Source organism: Lutra lutra, chromosome 4, assembly GCF_902655055.1.
Source record: "Lutra lutra chromosome 4, mLutLut1.2, whole genome shotgun sequence".
NCBI lineage: Eukaryota > Metazoa > Chordata > Mammalia > Carnivora > Mustelidae > Lutra > Lutra lutra.
In genome coordinates, this window is record NC_062281.1 from 193701810 (window position 1) to 193716777 (window position 14968).

The 14968-nt window shown below is 58.0% G+C and overlaps 1 protein-coding gene across 9 annotated transcripts in view; it reads left to right on the forward strand.

The window, feature by feature from the left end:
- The window catches only part of ACOT7 (acyl-CoA thioesterase 7), a 96987-nt gene that overhangs the window by 22225 nt on the left and 59794 nt on the right, over positions 1–14968 (forward strand). For 7 of the 9 annotated variants that reach the window (XR_007126528.1, XM_047724975.1, XM_047724974.1 and 4 more), the window contains exon 2: positions 9161–9278. Coding sequence is in view for 8 of the 9 variants with exons in the window: in XM_047724975.1 (XP_047580931.1) it covers positions 9161–9278 (118 nt within the window). In the remaining variant the exon portion in view is untranslated. Of the gene's footprint in view, positions 1–1425; positions 1556–9160; positions 9279–14968 lie in introns of those variants that run through there. The other 2 variants (XM_047724978.1, XM_047724976.1) reach the window with 1 other exon arrangement.

The window sequence follows — 14968 nt, forward strand, 5'->3', positions numbered from 1 at the left end:
CTCAGGGACTGGATCACTCTTTGATTTGACACCTGTTTATGGCACTTTGCTTTGTGTCCCGCGTAGTGCCAGGTGCTGGGGACATCGCGGTGAGCAGGATGGCCCCAGTCCCTGCCCTATAGGAGTAGTCCTCGGGGCTGCTGGCAAATGGGGTCATTTCTACTCAGGTTGAAGCCGCGTCTCGGACAGCTGAGGGGCTGAAGGAGGTCCGCCGTCCTGCCAGGGCACCCTCGGATTGTGAGGGTAGGGGAAGGCTTGGGGAAGGTTTTCCGCCCAGACTCTGCCCTGACTCCCCTTCCAGGTAGACATTTCAGGTGTGGTGCCTGGGCCCGTCTGAACCCCGTCCTGCCCCGGCCGGCCTCCCTGCGGAGTGCGCCGCTGTGCTGCTGGTCAGTCTGGAATTTTGCCTCTGTTTCTTTTCACATGAAGGTGAGAGGCCGTGGGACAATGGTAGCTGTGCCTTCAGGAGCAGATCGCCGTGTTTTAGGGAGGCAGCCAGGAGCACGCCGGGGCTCTGGTGGTGAGAGCGGCCGTGGGCTGAGTTGGCCTGGACCCCTCTGGGGCTCTGGCCCAAGTTTACCTCTTGAGCATGGTACCTGCTGGAGTCGCCCCCCGGCGAGGTGGACCCATGCCCAGGAGCCAAGCCGGGTGTACAGTCCAGGAAAGGTCCCTCACGGGGCTTGCAGGCCGGTTCATTCATTCACAGCCGCCATCACGGCGGCCCCACGTGGGGGTGGCCCTGGGGGGCGGGGACGGTAATTACACACCCAGCCTCCTCTCCTGGGGCTGCCAACGTCACACCAGTTCCTCGGCCACTCTGATGGCTTGCTTTCCTTCTTCCCAACACCCAGTGGGAGGGAAGAAGGGCAGGCCCCCTGGGGGACGGAAGGTCTGCCCCTGGCCGCCTGGCCCCGGAGAAGGGAGGAGGCAGGTCTGTGCGGTGGCGGCCACGGGAGAGCGGGGGCTGGCAGAGCTGGCTGCTTCCTCTCCCCACTTCCCTTCCAGCGGCTCACCCGGCCCCTAGAACCCTGGAGGTAGCCTGGGGACAGGTGTCGGATGCCAGCCCCTCTGGGCAGGATGCTGGGCTCTGCCCCTGATGCGACCCTTGCTGTGAGTCTCACTCTGGCCTGGGACCCTGCTCCCCTGTGTGCATCTGGGGAAGCGCAGAAGGTGTGCGGTGGCTCTGGGCCCAGAGCCCAGCCTTTCCCGGGACCCTAGGTGGGCGTTTGCCCCGTCTCGGGCCCCCCAGAGGCTTCTCAGAGATGGCGGCCATCTCTGTGTGACTTCTCGATCCCACGCACAGCAGTGGAAGGGCTTGGAGATGTGTTCTCCTCCACTGTCATTATTTACAAAGCGACGTTTCTATGACACCGGCTTTTGGTAGACTCTCCGGATTGGTGAGGTAGCCTCTTCCTGGTTAGATTGGGCAGCCTGGTGGCGGGGACTTGGGACGGTGCTTTTGGAGTAGGAGGCGGGTGACTTGGCTGCCACTAGCCCCCGGCTTCTCTCGGGACCCAGGACGAGCCCCAGCGGGCATGGCTTCCCAGCTGAGCAGGTACCATCAGTCTCGTGCTCCCCCTCTCCTCTTGTGGGGCTACTGTCGCAGATGGTCTGTCTGGGGGCACTTTCACAGGGTCAGGTGGTAGAGGGGATGCGCCCCCCCGCGTCCCGTGTGGGGGCTGGCTGGCTCCCTGTGGCCAAGGACAGCTGTGCCTGCTCTGGGTCTGCTGCTCCGGACGTCAGGTGGGGCTGAAGCTGGGACAGGAGGTCCAGCCCCCACGTCGCCCCCTCGGCAGGACCGCAGCCTGAGGGCGGGGAAGCATGGCCCCGGGTTGGCAGCCGCTTCTCTCTGCGGCCGTGCTGCTTCCGGTTCTCCCCTTTCTCTTGCCAGCAGGGTCCTGTGGTTGTGTGGGGCGCTGCTCGCTTCCTGCCTGCCCAGCCGCCCGGTGCTCTGGGGTCTTGGGATCCGTGGGTGCTGGGCAGCCAGCTGCACCTGGAGCTTTCTCTGGTTCATTCCCCGGTCCTGGCCGAAGTGTGAGCCTGGGCCTTTGGGTGAGATCGGTGCCTCCCACTCCTGCTCTGGGGCCTGGAGGAGCCCCAGGGACTTTCTCCTGGCCCAGCCATTTCTCTATCCCTGCCTCTTCTAGAGACTGGTGGGGGCTCTGGGGTTGAAGGCACATTGCTGGAACCTTCTTGGACAGCAGGTTGGAGAGGAGAAGCAGGGTCACTTGGGCTTCTGATTGGCGGGGTCTCCTGTAGAAAGGTGGGGTGTTCACATGGCCATGGTCGGGGCTGCCTGGTTGAACCTGTCCCATCCCCCAGCCCACATGGTCCTCCTGGCATGTGCACACCCTGCGGTCGGCCCCCCAGCTCCTGTCCGGCCAGGAGCGACTGCACCTGCTCGTCCTTGGCTCCCTGCCAAGGCGGTGGCTCCTCGAACGGAGCTCGAAGCTCGAAGCTCGGCCGCTACTGCTGCGGGTTAGGTCAGGGCAGAAGCACCCTGGGGTTGTCCCTGCTCGGGACACCCACCGCTGCCCCACAGGGACAGGTCCGGGGACCTTCGGCACTGTCTCTGTGGTGTCCTTGGCACTGGCCGCCCTGCAGGCCCCCACCTGGACCACAGCTGTGGCCCTGATGGCTCTGCCCATCTTTGGGACAGGTGGAAAACCCGAGAGGACTTTATCTGTCCCGGGAGTCTGGCTGTGCGTTGTGCTGCCTACTACCTTCTACCTCAGAGAGCTATTTCAGCTTTCCCCGTTGAATCGAGGAAACCACCTCCCTCCCCACTTACCATGGAATTCACGCTGCAATGTTGTATTTTCTTTTATTTTTTTAAAGATTTTATTCATTTGAGAGAGAGAGAGAGAGAGAGAGCAGGAGCAGGGGGAGGGGCAGAGGGAGAGAGAGAAACAGACTCCCCACTGAGCAGGGAGCCCCATGCAGGACTTGATCCCAGGACCCCAAGATCATGACCTGAGCCGAAGGCCGACATCTAACCAACTGAGCCACCTGGGCGCCCCTGCAGTATTGTATTTTAGCAGGGACATTGTGGTGTCAGAATCAGAGAGGGCTGGGGGGATGTGGAGGTGGGGGGAGTGGTCAACCCCCTGTGCTGGGGCCTGGCCTGGGCTGGCTGGGCTCGGGACGCAGGAGTTGAGTGTCAGGCTCCGGCTGTAGCCACCGCTGCAGGTCCCGTGGGGCTCACCTGTCCCTCGATGCTGTCTTCTGTGGGTGGAGCACAGTCCCCCCACCCCCGAGTGCGAGTGTCCTCAGGCTGCCATAGCCAGTGACCACAAACTGGGTGGTTTAAAACAACAGAAATGTCTGTTCTCACAGCCTGGAGGTCCCAGGCCCCGAATCCTGGTGTCCGCCGGGCCTCACTTCCCCTGAGGGCCCTGTGGGGGGATCCTTCCTCACCTCCTCCAGCTTCAGGTGGCTCCTGGCACCCTTGAATTTCTTGGCCTATAGACACGTCACTCTGGTCTCTGCCTCCTCCCTGGTGTGTCCACATTTCCCTCTTTTCAAAAAGACACTAGTCGTTTTGGATCGGAGTGCCCCCGATGACCTCGCTGAACCGATCATGCCTGCAAAGACTCATTTCTGAAGAAGTCCTGTTCACAGGTTCTGGGAGCTAGAGTGTGGGCATATCTTTTGGGGGACACAGTTCAACCCAGTATAAAAGCTCTGTGTGGGGTCAAGCAACAGGGGGACAGGGCCTGTCCTCAAGGCGTCTGCTGTGAGGCCAGGTACATGGAGCTCAGGGGGAACAGGTTTAATCATGTTTGGCGACGTCCGTAGGACGAGCTCGGATGAGCGGAGCTCTGGATCGGAGCACACCAGCCCAGCTGGAGTGTCGACGGGCAATGCCGGGCCGCCCTCCCCCACTGATAGCCCTGGGGGCTGGTGACCCTTGAGGCAGCGGGCTAAGTGGCCAGTTAGGTCCAGGAGGTGAGAGGCAGATGTAGAAGCCTCCCTTGGCTTTGTGCCTGCTTCTCTGGGCTTGCTTTTCTCATTCTTATTAGTGAAGAGCAAAGTGAAGCACTTTTCATATCCACATCTTCATTAAAAATGGGAAAACAAAAGCTTGGACAATGGACCACATGTTCTCCTGGCTGTCCTCACCCCTCAGTCACCTGCCTGCCTGGAGAGGACCAGGCCAGTGGTGCGGGACTCTAGGGAAGTGAGATGAGTGGGAAAGTCCCCGACGGAGTGACCGGTGTTTCAGGACAGCCCTGCCCAACAGCTCCTGAGCCGTTTGGGGCCAAGGGGAGTGGGGAGCCGGGCTTTGGTCTCCCTGCCTCTGCAGGTCCCGTGGACGGAGGCTCAGGGCTGCCTGAGTGGCCAGCTGGCCTGGGGAATTAAGACTGTATTTATGCAGGACCTGGGTGACCCAGGAGTGTGGGGATTGGCAAGTGTCCCAGTGAGCTTTCATTTCCGACGATGTGCGGTCTGGAGCTCCTGGCATTTATTCCCAGGGTGTCCTTGGGGGTTCCTGGGGGCAGCCAGGTGTGGATGATGTGGGGTTTCTGGGGACCCTTGAGTGTCCCACGATGGCCCCAGACACTATCTCAAAGGCTGCCTCCTTATCAGTCTCTTCCTCAGTGCCCCGCCGGATGTGAGCACTTCCTCATCTGCCCTGTGGCCCCGAGTCTGCCTTCCTCCCAGACCACGCCGCATTGCTGTGGGCCAACCGTGGGGGGCACAGCTCCACAGGCCAAGTGAGGCCCGAGGGGGGAATCGGGCTCCCCCAGAGGCAAGCTCTGGTGTTTCTAGGAAAGGCTGGACTCAAGTTTCCCTGATGCTCTAGAACCCAGGGGCTCTGCTCTTCCTGGCCAGCCCCCTGACCCCTTGCAGCCCCGGGACAACCAGCCTCTGGGCAGAAATGACCATCTGTCCTTTACTAAGTTGAAAACAGATACAAAGGAAAGAGGCTGATAACAGCAGTTTTGTTATTTATTTATTTATCAGAGGAGGGGGAGAGCACAAGCAGGGGCAGTGGCACCCGGCAGGGAGCCCCGGGATCATGACCTGAGCTGAAGGCCACTTGTTTAACCTTGACTGAGTCACCCAGGTGCCTCTAGTTTAGTTATTTAAATTGGCTGCGTCTTCACTCAGACTTAAAAAACAAACAAACAAAACCCTTAGTATAGACTTGAATTTCTATTTTATTTTTAAGCCCGAATTTTTAAAACTTGAAAATATATACATATATATTTTTAAAGATTGTATTTATTTTTTTGACAGAGACCACAAGTAGGCAGAGAGGCAGACAGAGAGGGGGAAGCAGGCTCCCTATTGACCAGAGATCCCAATGCGGGGCTCCATCCCAGGACCCTGAGATCATGACCTGAGCCAAGACAGATGCTTAACCCACTGAGCCACCCAGGCAGCCCTAAAACTTGAAAATATTTGAAAAATTTTTTTACTATTTTATTTTTCAGCTTTATTGTGATGTCATTGGCGTTGACCGTGGTGTCAGTTTTAGGTGTGCAGGATGGTGGTTTGGCGCGCGTGTGGCAGGAGGCTCACCCCTCCCACCGTTAACCTCTCGCCTGACAGGGCTGCAGAGTTTTCCCGGGGGTGGAAGTGTTGGCTGCCACTTTTCTCAGCACCTTTCCCGTGTCTGGTGCCATACGGCTAACTAGAGCCTCCTGCTGCCCGGACGCCCTCGGGACTGGTTTCCGGCGTGCTGGGAGTTTGCACCTTCTGCCCCATTCGCCCCGCCGCCCCCCTGCCTGGCCCCAGGCAGCCAGCAGACCGCTGGCTCTCTCTCCCTGAGCTCCCTGATTTGGATTCCGCATGTGAGATCAGGTAGAGTTGTCTTTCTGACTCCGACTTACTCCACTTAGCATGATGCTCTCAGGGTCCATCCGTGTTGTCAGGATTGACCGGATTCCCTCCTTTTTTGAGCTTTATCCCCTCAGCCATTGATGAGCGCCCAGGAGGCTCCAAATACCACTGCGGCATCTTACGTTTCCTCTGGGTAAATGCACAGAAGGGGAATGGCTGGATCATGTCGTGGTTCGGGCTTTCATTTTTTTGGAACCTCCATGCTGTTCTCCATGGTGGCTAAACCAGTGTGCATCCCCAGCAACAGTGCATGAGGATCCCTTCCTCTCTACAGCCTTACCAACACCAGATCTCTTTTATCGTTTTGATAATAGCTGTTCTAACAGGTGTGAAGGGAAAGCTCACCATGGTTTTAATTTCATTTCCACAGTGATGAGTGGTGTGAAATGTTTTTCCGTGTACCTGTTGGCCATATCTCTCTTCTTTAGAAAAATGTCTAGTCAGTTTCTTTGCCCGTTTTGTTTAAAAAAAAAATTTTTTTTAAGTAGGTTCCACACCCGGGGCGCCTGGGTGGCTCAGTGGATTAAAGCCTCTGCCTTCAGCTCAGGTCATGATTCCGGGGTTCTGGGATCGAGCCCCGCATCGGGCTCTCTGCTCAGCAGGGAGCCTGCTTCCTCCTCTCTCTCTGCCTGCCTCTCTGCCTACTTGTGATCTCTGTCTGTCTAATAAATAAATAAATAAATAAAATCTTTAAAAAAAAAATGGGGTGCCTGGGTGGCTCAGTGGGTTAAAGTAGGTTCCACACCCAACATGGGTTTGAACTCAAGACCTGGGATCAGGAGTCGGATGTTCCACCGACTGAGCTAAACAAGCACCCCACTTTGTCCCTTTTATTTATTTCTTTATTTAATAAAGACTTTACTTATTAATTTGAGAGAGACAGAGAAAGTGACAGTATGAGCTGGGAAGAGAGGGAGAAGCAGGCTCCCCGCCTGCTGCGTGACTCAGTCCCATGAGCCCGAGATCACAACCTGAGCCAAAGGCAGACGCTTACCCAACTGCTACCCAAGTGCCCCTTCTTTGCCCCTTTTAAAATCAGATTTTTTTTCACTGTTGAGCTGTGTGAACTCTTTATACATGTTTGGGATATTAACCACTTATCAGATACATGATTTGCAGATATTTTCTCCCATTTGGTAGGTTGCCTTTTCTTTCTTTCTTCTTTTTCTTTTTTTTTTTTAGGATTTTATTTGTTTGATAGAGAAAGCACCAGCAGGGAAGAGCAGAGGGAGAGGGAGAAACAGGCTCCCCACAGAGCAGGGAGCCGGATACGGGACTTGATCCCAGGACCCTGGGTCATGACCTTAGCTGAAGGCAGCGGCCTAACTGACTGAGCCACCCAGGCGCCTGTGTGTTTTCATTTCGTTGATGGTTTGCTTTGCTCTGCAGAAGCTTTTTACTTTGGTAAAGTCCCATTTGTTTATTTTTGCTTTTGTTGCCTTTGCTTTTGGAGTCAGATCCAAAAAACCATCGCCAAGACTGATGGTCAAGGAGCTTACTGTAAGCCTGTGTTTTCAGCTGGGAGTTTCATGGTTTCCAGTCTTACATTCAAGTCTTTATCCATGTTGAGTTGACTCAAGAAATATTTTTAAGTGAACGTTTGAGAAGCCAAGTGAAGCTTCTTCCCGGTTCTCTGGGATTCCCCTGGCCTCTGGTCAGGTTCCCATGACTGTTGCCCCGAGCCAGTGAGGCGGGGGGGACAGCCCCACGACCGGAGTGGTTCTCGGTTCTCACAGCCAGCTCTCCCGCAGGATGAAGTGGTGGCACCTGCGGGCGGGCAACAGTCTGCCGTCAGTTACCCCAAGATGTCCATGCTCATTTGCTGAGAAAGTAACACCTTCCAGCTCTGTCTTGGAGCTTCCAAACTTCTTGCAGTCGGTTGGGTAAACATTCACCTAGAGGGTAGGGTACCGCTGATGAGCTGGTATTGGTCACGGGCCCGGCACCGTGGCTGGGCCTGTTAACTGCATTATCTTGTGTGATTCTGTCCTCCCATGGTCAAGTGCAGTGGCTCAGTTATTATGCCTATTTTATTTTATTTTTTTAAGATTTTATTTATTTATTTGACAGAGAGAGATCACAAGTAGGCAGAGAGGCAGGCAGAGAGAGAGGAGGAAGCAGGCTCCCCGCCAAGCAGAGAGCCCGATGTGGGGCTCGATCCCAGGACCCTGGGATCATGACCTGAGCCGAAGGCAGAGGCTTCAACCCACTGAGCCACCCAGGCGCCCCTATTATGCCTATTTTAAAGACAGGGAAGTGGAGGAGTGAGAGTTTGGTCTGCTGCCCGGCGCACCCACGTCTAGTAAGAGTGGGAGCCAGGAATGATCTTGGGGTCTGATTGGCTAGACTGAGCCACTGAGCGGAGCTGTCAGGAGGTCATAGCCCCAGAGGGTGGCGGAGCTCTCTGGACCCGAGTGGAGGGTGCTGGTTCCGGGGGGCTGCGCTGGGGGAGCCCCAGGAGTTGGTGAGCGTGCTGGGACTGTGGCCTGTGCTCTGCGGATCCTCTCTCCAGGCGTGAGGCTGGTGAAGACAGATTTCATTAGCCTGGTTGTGGTTTGGGAAAGTGCCAGCTAGACTGGGGTTGCCCACTGTAGGAGCACCAAGCTGGCTTCTTGGGATTCCAGAGATTTCTTGGAGTTTCCCCACCACTGGCTGCCGACAGCAGGGATGTGAACATTTTTCCTCTTTGGGCCACTGAGGTGGCATTTCAGTTCCCCCCAACCCTGGAGGGCTCCCAGCTCTCGATCCGAGGCACCCAGCCCCCCTCAGGCACCCCTAAGAGCTCAGCAGGCCAGGGCCAGGTGGTGGCGGATGTTCCCCTGCTGACAGGAGTCTCAGAGCCGTGGCCCGTTTCCACTTCTCAGAGCAGCCGAGGCTGGGTGTGTTTTCCCCTCTGGGACTCCGATGGTGGCCTTCCACGGGGTCACAGCCTATGTCCTGGTGCTCATTCAGCCCTGTAGGTGGCTGGGGAGCCTGCGAACCAGGAGGGGCAGGTGTGCTGGGAACCCCAATAGCCGTGCTGTGGTCTTGCTGCCTTTGCCGAAGGCCCCTGCTCTCACCCCTTCCCTGCTGGGTGCCTGCGGCCCCAGGGACACAGTCCTGCTGTCTGCCTCCTTCCCTCCTTCCCATGAGACAGGACCCTTGTCTGGGGCTGTCGGAGCAGCGGCCCGCTCTGACCAAACTCCCCCGGAAAGTTCCTTTTCCTTCTTCAGGAGGCTTTGGTCTCTTGGGACGACCTCTGGCTGTTGCTGTTCATGCGTGACGCCCTTCCCGGTGGCCTCATCCCGATGCTTCTCTCTCTTCCACCCAGGATCATGCGGCCGGACGATGCCAATGTGGCTGGCAACGTGCACGGTGGGACCATCCTGAAGATGATCGAGGAGGCAGGAGCCATCATCAGCACCCGGCACTGCAACAGCTGGAGCGGGGTAAGGCCTGCGGGCCGCCCAGCCCACGTGGGGTCGCCTGAAGATTCCAGGCCCGGCAGCCCCGAGGCCCGATGTGTGCGACATGGAGCCACTCCCGGTCGGGACGAGAGTTTGCATGCGCTTCTCCCCTCCTTCGTCCCTGGGCCTTGGGAGCTTCTGGAACCCTGGGGGGCACCCGTTGGAATGGTGCTGGTCTGGGGATTCATCAAGGAGGGATGGGGGCAGCCAGAGAGTAAGCGGGGAGCCGGCTGAGAGCTGCATTTAAGTTCCTCCCCCTCCATCCAGAAGAGTCTGGTTTCTAGAATGCCCTCCCCCAGCTCTGCTGCCCTGGGCCTAAGCCCTCCCCTGTCCCTTCAACAGGGAGAAGCCTGGGCAAGCGCTGGCACTCTTGCCGGGGAAGCCCACCGAAGCCCGGCCAGAGCGCCTGGCAGGAGTGTCAGCTTTTCTGCTTTTGCGGCTTGGGCAGCTGGGGGGCATTTGGCCCATCTTCTCCTGCCCTGCCTCATGACCTTTCCTCTGGAGGCGGCCCAGCACCTTTGCTCGGGGGAGGGGGTCTGTCTTGCTCCACACTGCCACCTGGGGGCCAGTCGAGATGCAGTACCACGGGCTTCTGCGTCCCCGAGTCCTGTGTCTCCCTGGGCCTGGGCCAGCCACCCACCGCGAGGGGAGGAATGCACGCTCCAGTCCGCTGGCTGGAGGGGGGAAGGAGAGAGAGCCCTGCACAGGTGTGTGGGTGCGCGGGTGTGGGAACCAAGCCAGAGTGAACGTTTTAATGGGTGGACATGGGCGAGGGGGCCTCAGCACACTGCGAAGGAGGGGCTCACCGGCCCAGCTGGGAGTCCGGATCTGTTCAGGTGCCCTTGGAGCTGCGGGACAAACCAGGCCGTGTTCAGAGTGCGCCCTCTGGTGGCCGCTGTGGGGCAGGGCCTGCGTGAGGACCCAGCACCTGGCGGCCTGCTGAGACCAACAGTGAGGGTCCTGGCAGGAGAGGCTGGACCCGGGAAGGAGAACGTTAGGATGGGGGACTGAGAGAGTTGGGGGAGGGTTGTATGGTGGGGACCCACGTAACTGCTGCTGGGTAGTGAGTGCTTAGCATTTTGCAAAGCTCTGAAGTGGTTCTGCTCATATAATCCTCTCCCCCATTACCCCCTGTTGCACAGGGGAGGCAGTGGAGGTACAGAGAGCCTGCATGCTTGCCCGAGGCCGTGGGGGAAGCAGGGGGTAGGTCTGGGCCATGAATCCAGGCCTTGAACCTGTGCTTTGAGCCCCTGTTCCTCCCCATCCCATCCCTGGAGGGAGCCTGGGGATACAAGAGGGATCATTCTGATGTGTTGGCTTGGCAATGTCTCTGGATTGGTGGGCCCAGGACGGGGGCGTAGAAGTTCCAGGCTCGGGAGGGTTTGTGAGCCCCAGGCAGCTCCAAGTGGTTAGACCCTAGCATGGGGGCCAATGCTGACCTCTGAGGGCCTCGCTGGGTCTCTGGGTCAGGCAGGGGCACCCCCACCCCCTGAGACCCCCACCCCGCTCCCCTGCAGGTCTCATCCGCTTTCTGTCTTTAGTATGTCATGTGGCCCCAGGGTTCTGTTGTCAGCTGGGACCTCTTGGTTGGCACCTTCTGGATGCTGAACTGGCCCCTTGACCTTGATGGGCCCCAAAAGACACCCTGGACCTGTCCCCAGGCTGCTCCTCCCAGACTCCCTCTCCTCTGTACACGACCTCTATAGCATCTGGTTACCCACACTGAAAACTGGGGACCTTCAGTGACCCCATTCTTCCTCTTCTGTTGAGGGCACTGGCAAACAGTCCTGTTGGCTCCACCTGCTCGGTAGTTCCGGATCTGAGCACCGTCCTGCTCCCAGACCTCATCTCCTGTGCCTTCCCCTTTATAGTCTCTTGGGCCACACTGGCTCTCTTGCTTCTGTGTGACTGGCTGGTGTTCCTACCCCAGGGCCTTTGCACTGCCTCTTCCCTCTGCCTGAGCTGCTCTTCCCCCAGAATCTGCATGGCTCCCTCTCACCTGGTTCCAGTCTGGTACGTATGACCTCCACTGAGGCCTTTCCCGATGACCAGCTCCCTCCTTGCTCCCAGCTGTACTCCACAGCACTGTTGCTCCTGGAACATTATGTGCTTTGCTCATTTATCTTTGGTCTGCCCACCCCCTCCACCCCGTTAGAATGTAAACCCAACAAAGGGAGGGACTTTGTCTTTCAGGTCCCTGCCGGATGCTCAGCATCTGAGTAGAGGCCTGGAGCTCGGTGGACTCGCTCTGGCGATCTGCTCATTGCCAGAAGGGCGTGTGTGGAATCGCCATCCTATGGAGCGTTGAGTAGGCACTTAGGGTGTACCAGCGACCACACCGTGTGCTCGACCTTTTCTCTCTGGAATCTTCCCAACTGTCGTCTTAACCCCACATTGTAGGCGAGGCACAGGGGCCTAGAGAAGTTACACGACTTCCTGAAGGTCCCCCAGAGTGGCCCTCTCTATGGTGGCATCTGCTGAAGGCGGCCTTTGTGGGAGTAGGGCAGGTGCAGCCCAAACAGTCATCGTAGTGAGAGGGAAACTTCTGGACCCGCTCGCTCTCACGTTTGATGCCCACGTGTCTGTGAGAGGGGCGGTGCACCCCTTTCTCCGGGGGTCACCCTCTTGGATCCTAGCAGCAGCCCGCCGGCCCCACTAGTGAGTGGCAGAGCTGGGAGCTGAGCCCAGGGCCCTGCGCTGTTCCTTCTCGCTCTGCTCCGAAGCCGCTGTCCTGACTTCATGCCCCGTGGCTGCTCCGGAGCCAGCGAGCACTGTGATACTGGTCACCTCTGGGAGCATGGCGGAGGGCCCTTCCTGAGGTAGACTCCTGAGAGTGCTCCCGGTGTGGGGGCTGCCCCCTGCTTTAAGCCCCAGAAGCAGGGAGGCCCGGGGCTGTGTCAGAGGCACACGCAGTCAGAGGTGTGCTCAGCCTAGAGGCCCTCCTCCTGCGTGCAGGTGTTTGCTGGCTTGTGTTTTGAATCTTTGGGTCGCACCTGCTCTTTACAGAATGCCTGAGGTGGGCCCAGTGCCTTGCTGAGCCCTTGGGCAGCGGCTCACGGTCAAGTTGTCTCTGCGCTGGGTCCGGGCCCGTGCTGTCTGCACCCTGGTCTGGTGGAGAGCCCCCAGGCAGCCCACCCATCTCTCTTAGGCTGCCCCGTGTGCGAAGGTCTCTGGAGCAGCTGCCCTGTAGACGTTCCTTCTCTCCTTTGGAAGCCAGCCGAAGATTCCTAACAAGCGGCTTCCAACCCAGAAGAGCAGGGGTGAGGCCTCTGCCAGGCATCTGTGCCAGGCCTGAGGGCTTCCTGTGGCAGGTGTGTGCTGACAGCTTTCCCTGGACAGTGTGGAGAGCAGCTCGGTCTCCTCCTGGGTCACCGTGTCCGTGTTCCGGGTCATGGAAGGGAATAGCACCGCCAGCTGCTCAGAGTTCACGCCACTCTGAAGTGCAGGGACTAGAAAGTCAGCTGGTCTGCTCGGGGTCCCTGCCCTACGCGCAGAGTCCTGGTCCCTCAGGGCTTGCTGACCCCTTAGCTCACCCCTCCTGCTGTGCTCCCCTTCCCGCCCCTGCACAGCCTCCGTCCTGCGCAGTCCCTCCTGCTCTCCCCTCTGCTGGAGAGGGTGCACACGGTCCATACCTGCCTCCACCTTTCCACTCACGCCTCAACTCAGAGGCTACCCCCGGCCCCAGCGCTTCCCACACGGGGTCAGAGCACCTGCCACCGCGTGGCCATGTCCTGTTCACTTGTTTATCATCCGTCCCCCTGTCCGAACCCAAACTGAGGGCAGGCGATCCGACTCGCTCCCCTGCATGCCGCACCAGGCCCAGTGCCTGGCTCCATGCCAGTAGCTGCCTCCTGACCTCCTGACCGGCCTCTGGTCCCCTGGTGTACCCGCACTCAGCTGCGGCCCAGAAGCCGATGACCCTCCCCGTGACGGAGTGTCCGAGGGTCAGCAGTCGCCTCACGTTGGGTCACCTGCCCACACCGTTCACCTCCCTCATCTCAGCATGCAGGCATCTTATCATCTCCTCCTTGCAGAAAGAAGGACACTAAGAGGGAGCTCAGGTCCCTCAAAGACTAAGCTGCAATCCCATTAAAAATTATTCACACACACACACACACGCACACACACGCACGTATGTTACCCATGTGTGAGTGTAGCCATACCAAAATTTAGCCACTCTCCAGTGAAGACACCTGGCTCCGCGCTGTTTGGGGTAACAGCGCTTGCGTAATTCCACCAAGCGGCCCAGAAGTGGGGCTTCGGTTCCTGTCCTGCTGCGCTCAGCACGTGCCTTTCCCACTTTCTGCCGGTGGGTGGCGCCGTAACCACAGACGTCTACTTAGGGGTGCACTTTGTTTTAGTGTCCGTGTGACTTAGGGGGCAAGTCGTGGTTGGGGGGAAGCAAGGGCAGATTAGGGGGCAAGTCATGGTGCGGGGAGTCGGTACGGATTAGAGAAGCCACAGCCTAGCCCTGGAGCCTTTCCCAGCCACTCTGCTCCCTTGCTTGCTGAGACCTGGCTCTGGCACGTTTATAGGAACAGAAACTGGAGGAACCCCCACCCCATGTTCCTGACTCACCCAAGAGGGGTGAAGGTACAAGTTCTCTGACTGTCCCTCCAGAGAAGCAGGTCCGGTCGGCTTGAGGGGCCCCAGGGCATTGGCGCGTCCATGAGGCAGCAGGTGGGCTCTTACACAGATAACCACAGGAGGTGCCACCGGGGCTCAGAGTGACTATTACTACAAGCTCAGTGTCGCCAAACCTTGGATGAGGGGTGGATGCGAGGACTAACTGGGAAGGCGAATACCAGAGCGGGCAGGGCCGGATGGACAGGCTCCTACCCCCAGCTCCCCATCCAGCTTGGGTGCGCCCAGCCTCCTGGAGAAGACGGCTATTTTCCAGGAAAAAGCGATAGACGGGCCAAGTGCTCTGTTTGGCAGTGAGGGTCTGAGGCCCCCCTGTTGAGAAGTACTTTCGAGAACATAAACCAAAATGTCCCTTCAGTCTGGGAAACAGCCCCCGGTACTGAAAATGATTTACGTGAAAGGATAGCCATCACAGGGTTGCTCATAGTAAGAAGCAAACGGACCCAGCTGGACCCAAGACTGTGATAATGGAATATTCCGTTCTATTTGGCCATTAAACACACTTTTGTGACGGAGGGTGTGTCCATTGTGGAAAGTGACAGTGACGTCTGTGGTGGAAACGGCCATGCAGAAGAACGAGGAAGTCAGGTTCAGCAGAGAACAAGCCCCAGTGTAGACTGTCCTGTGCCCTCCAGATGGCCCTCCAGACATGGGTGTACTCCGTGGCCACATCGATCCCTTACCAAGGGGGTCCTGGGTGGCTGGGGACCAGTGACAAACACACACCTCGTACCCTGTACCCTTTTCTTCCTTTGAGTTTTGAGTCCTGCACTATTTGAAGGATAAATAACAGTTAAACAAAGGAACACTGATTGCAAAGCATCGTTTGTAACACGGGCAGGTTATGTTTCGTTGTTTCGAGTGGAGGAGGAAGCAGGCTGTGGACTCGTCTGTTGATGTTTGCACGGCCACATGAGCCTAAGTAACTGCAGAGGAGCCGGGAGATCCCGTTCTTGGGGAGAAGAGCCTGGGAAGGACGATCCCGAAATAGAAAGCTGGGTTCTCTTCCGAAGGGAGGAGTGATTTTC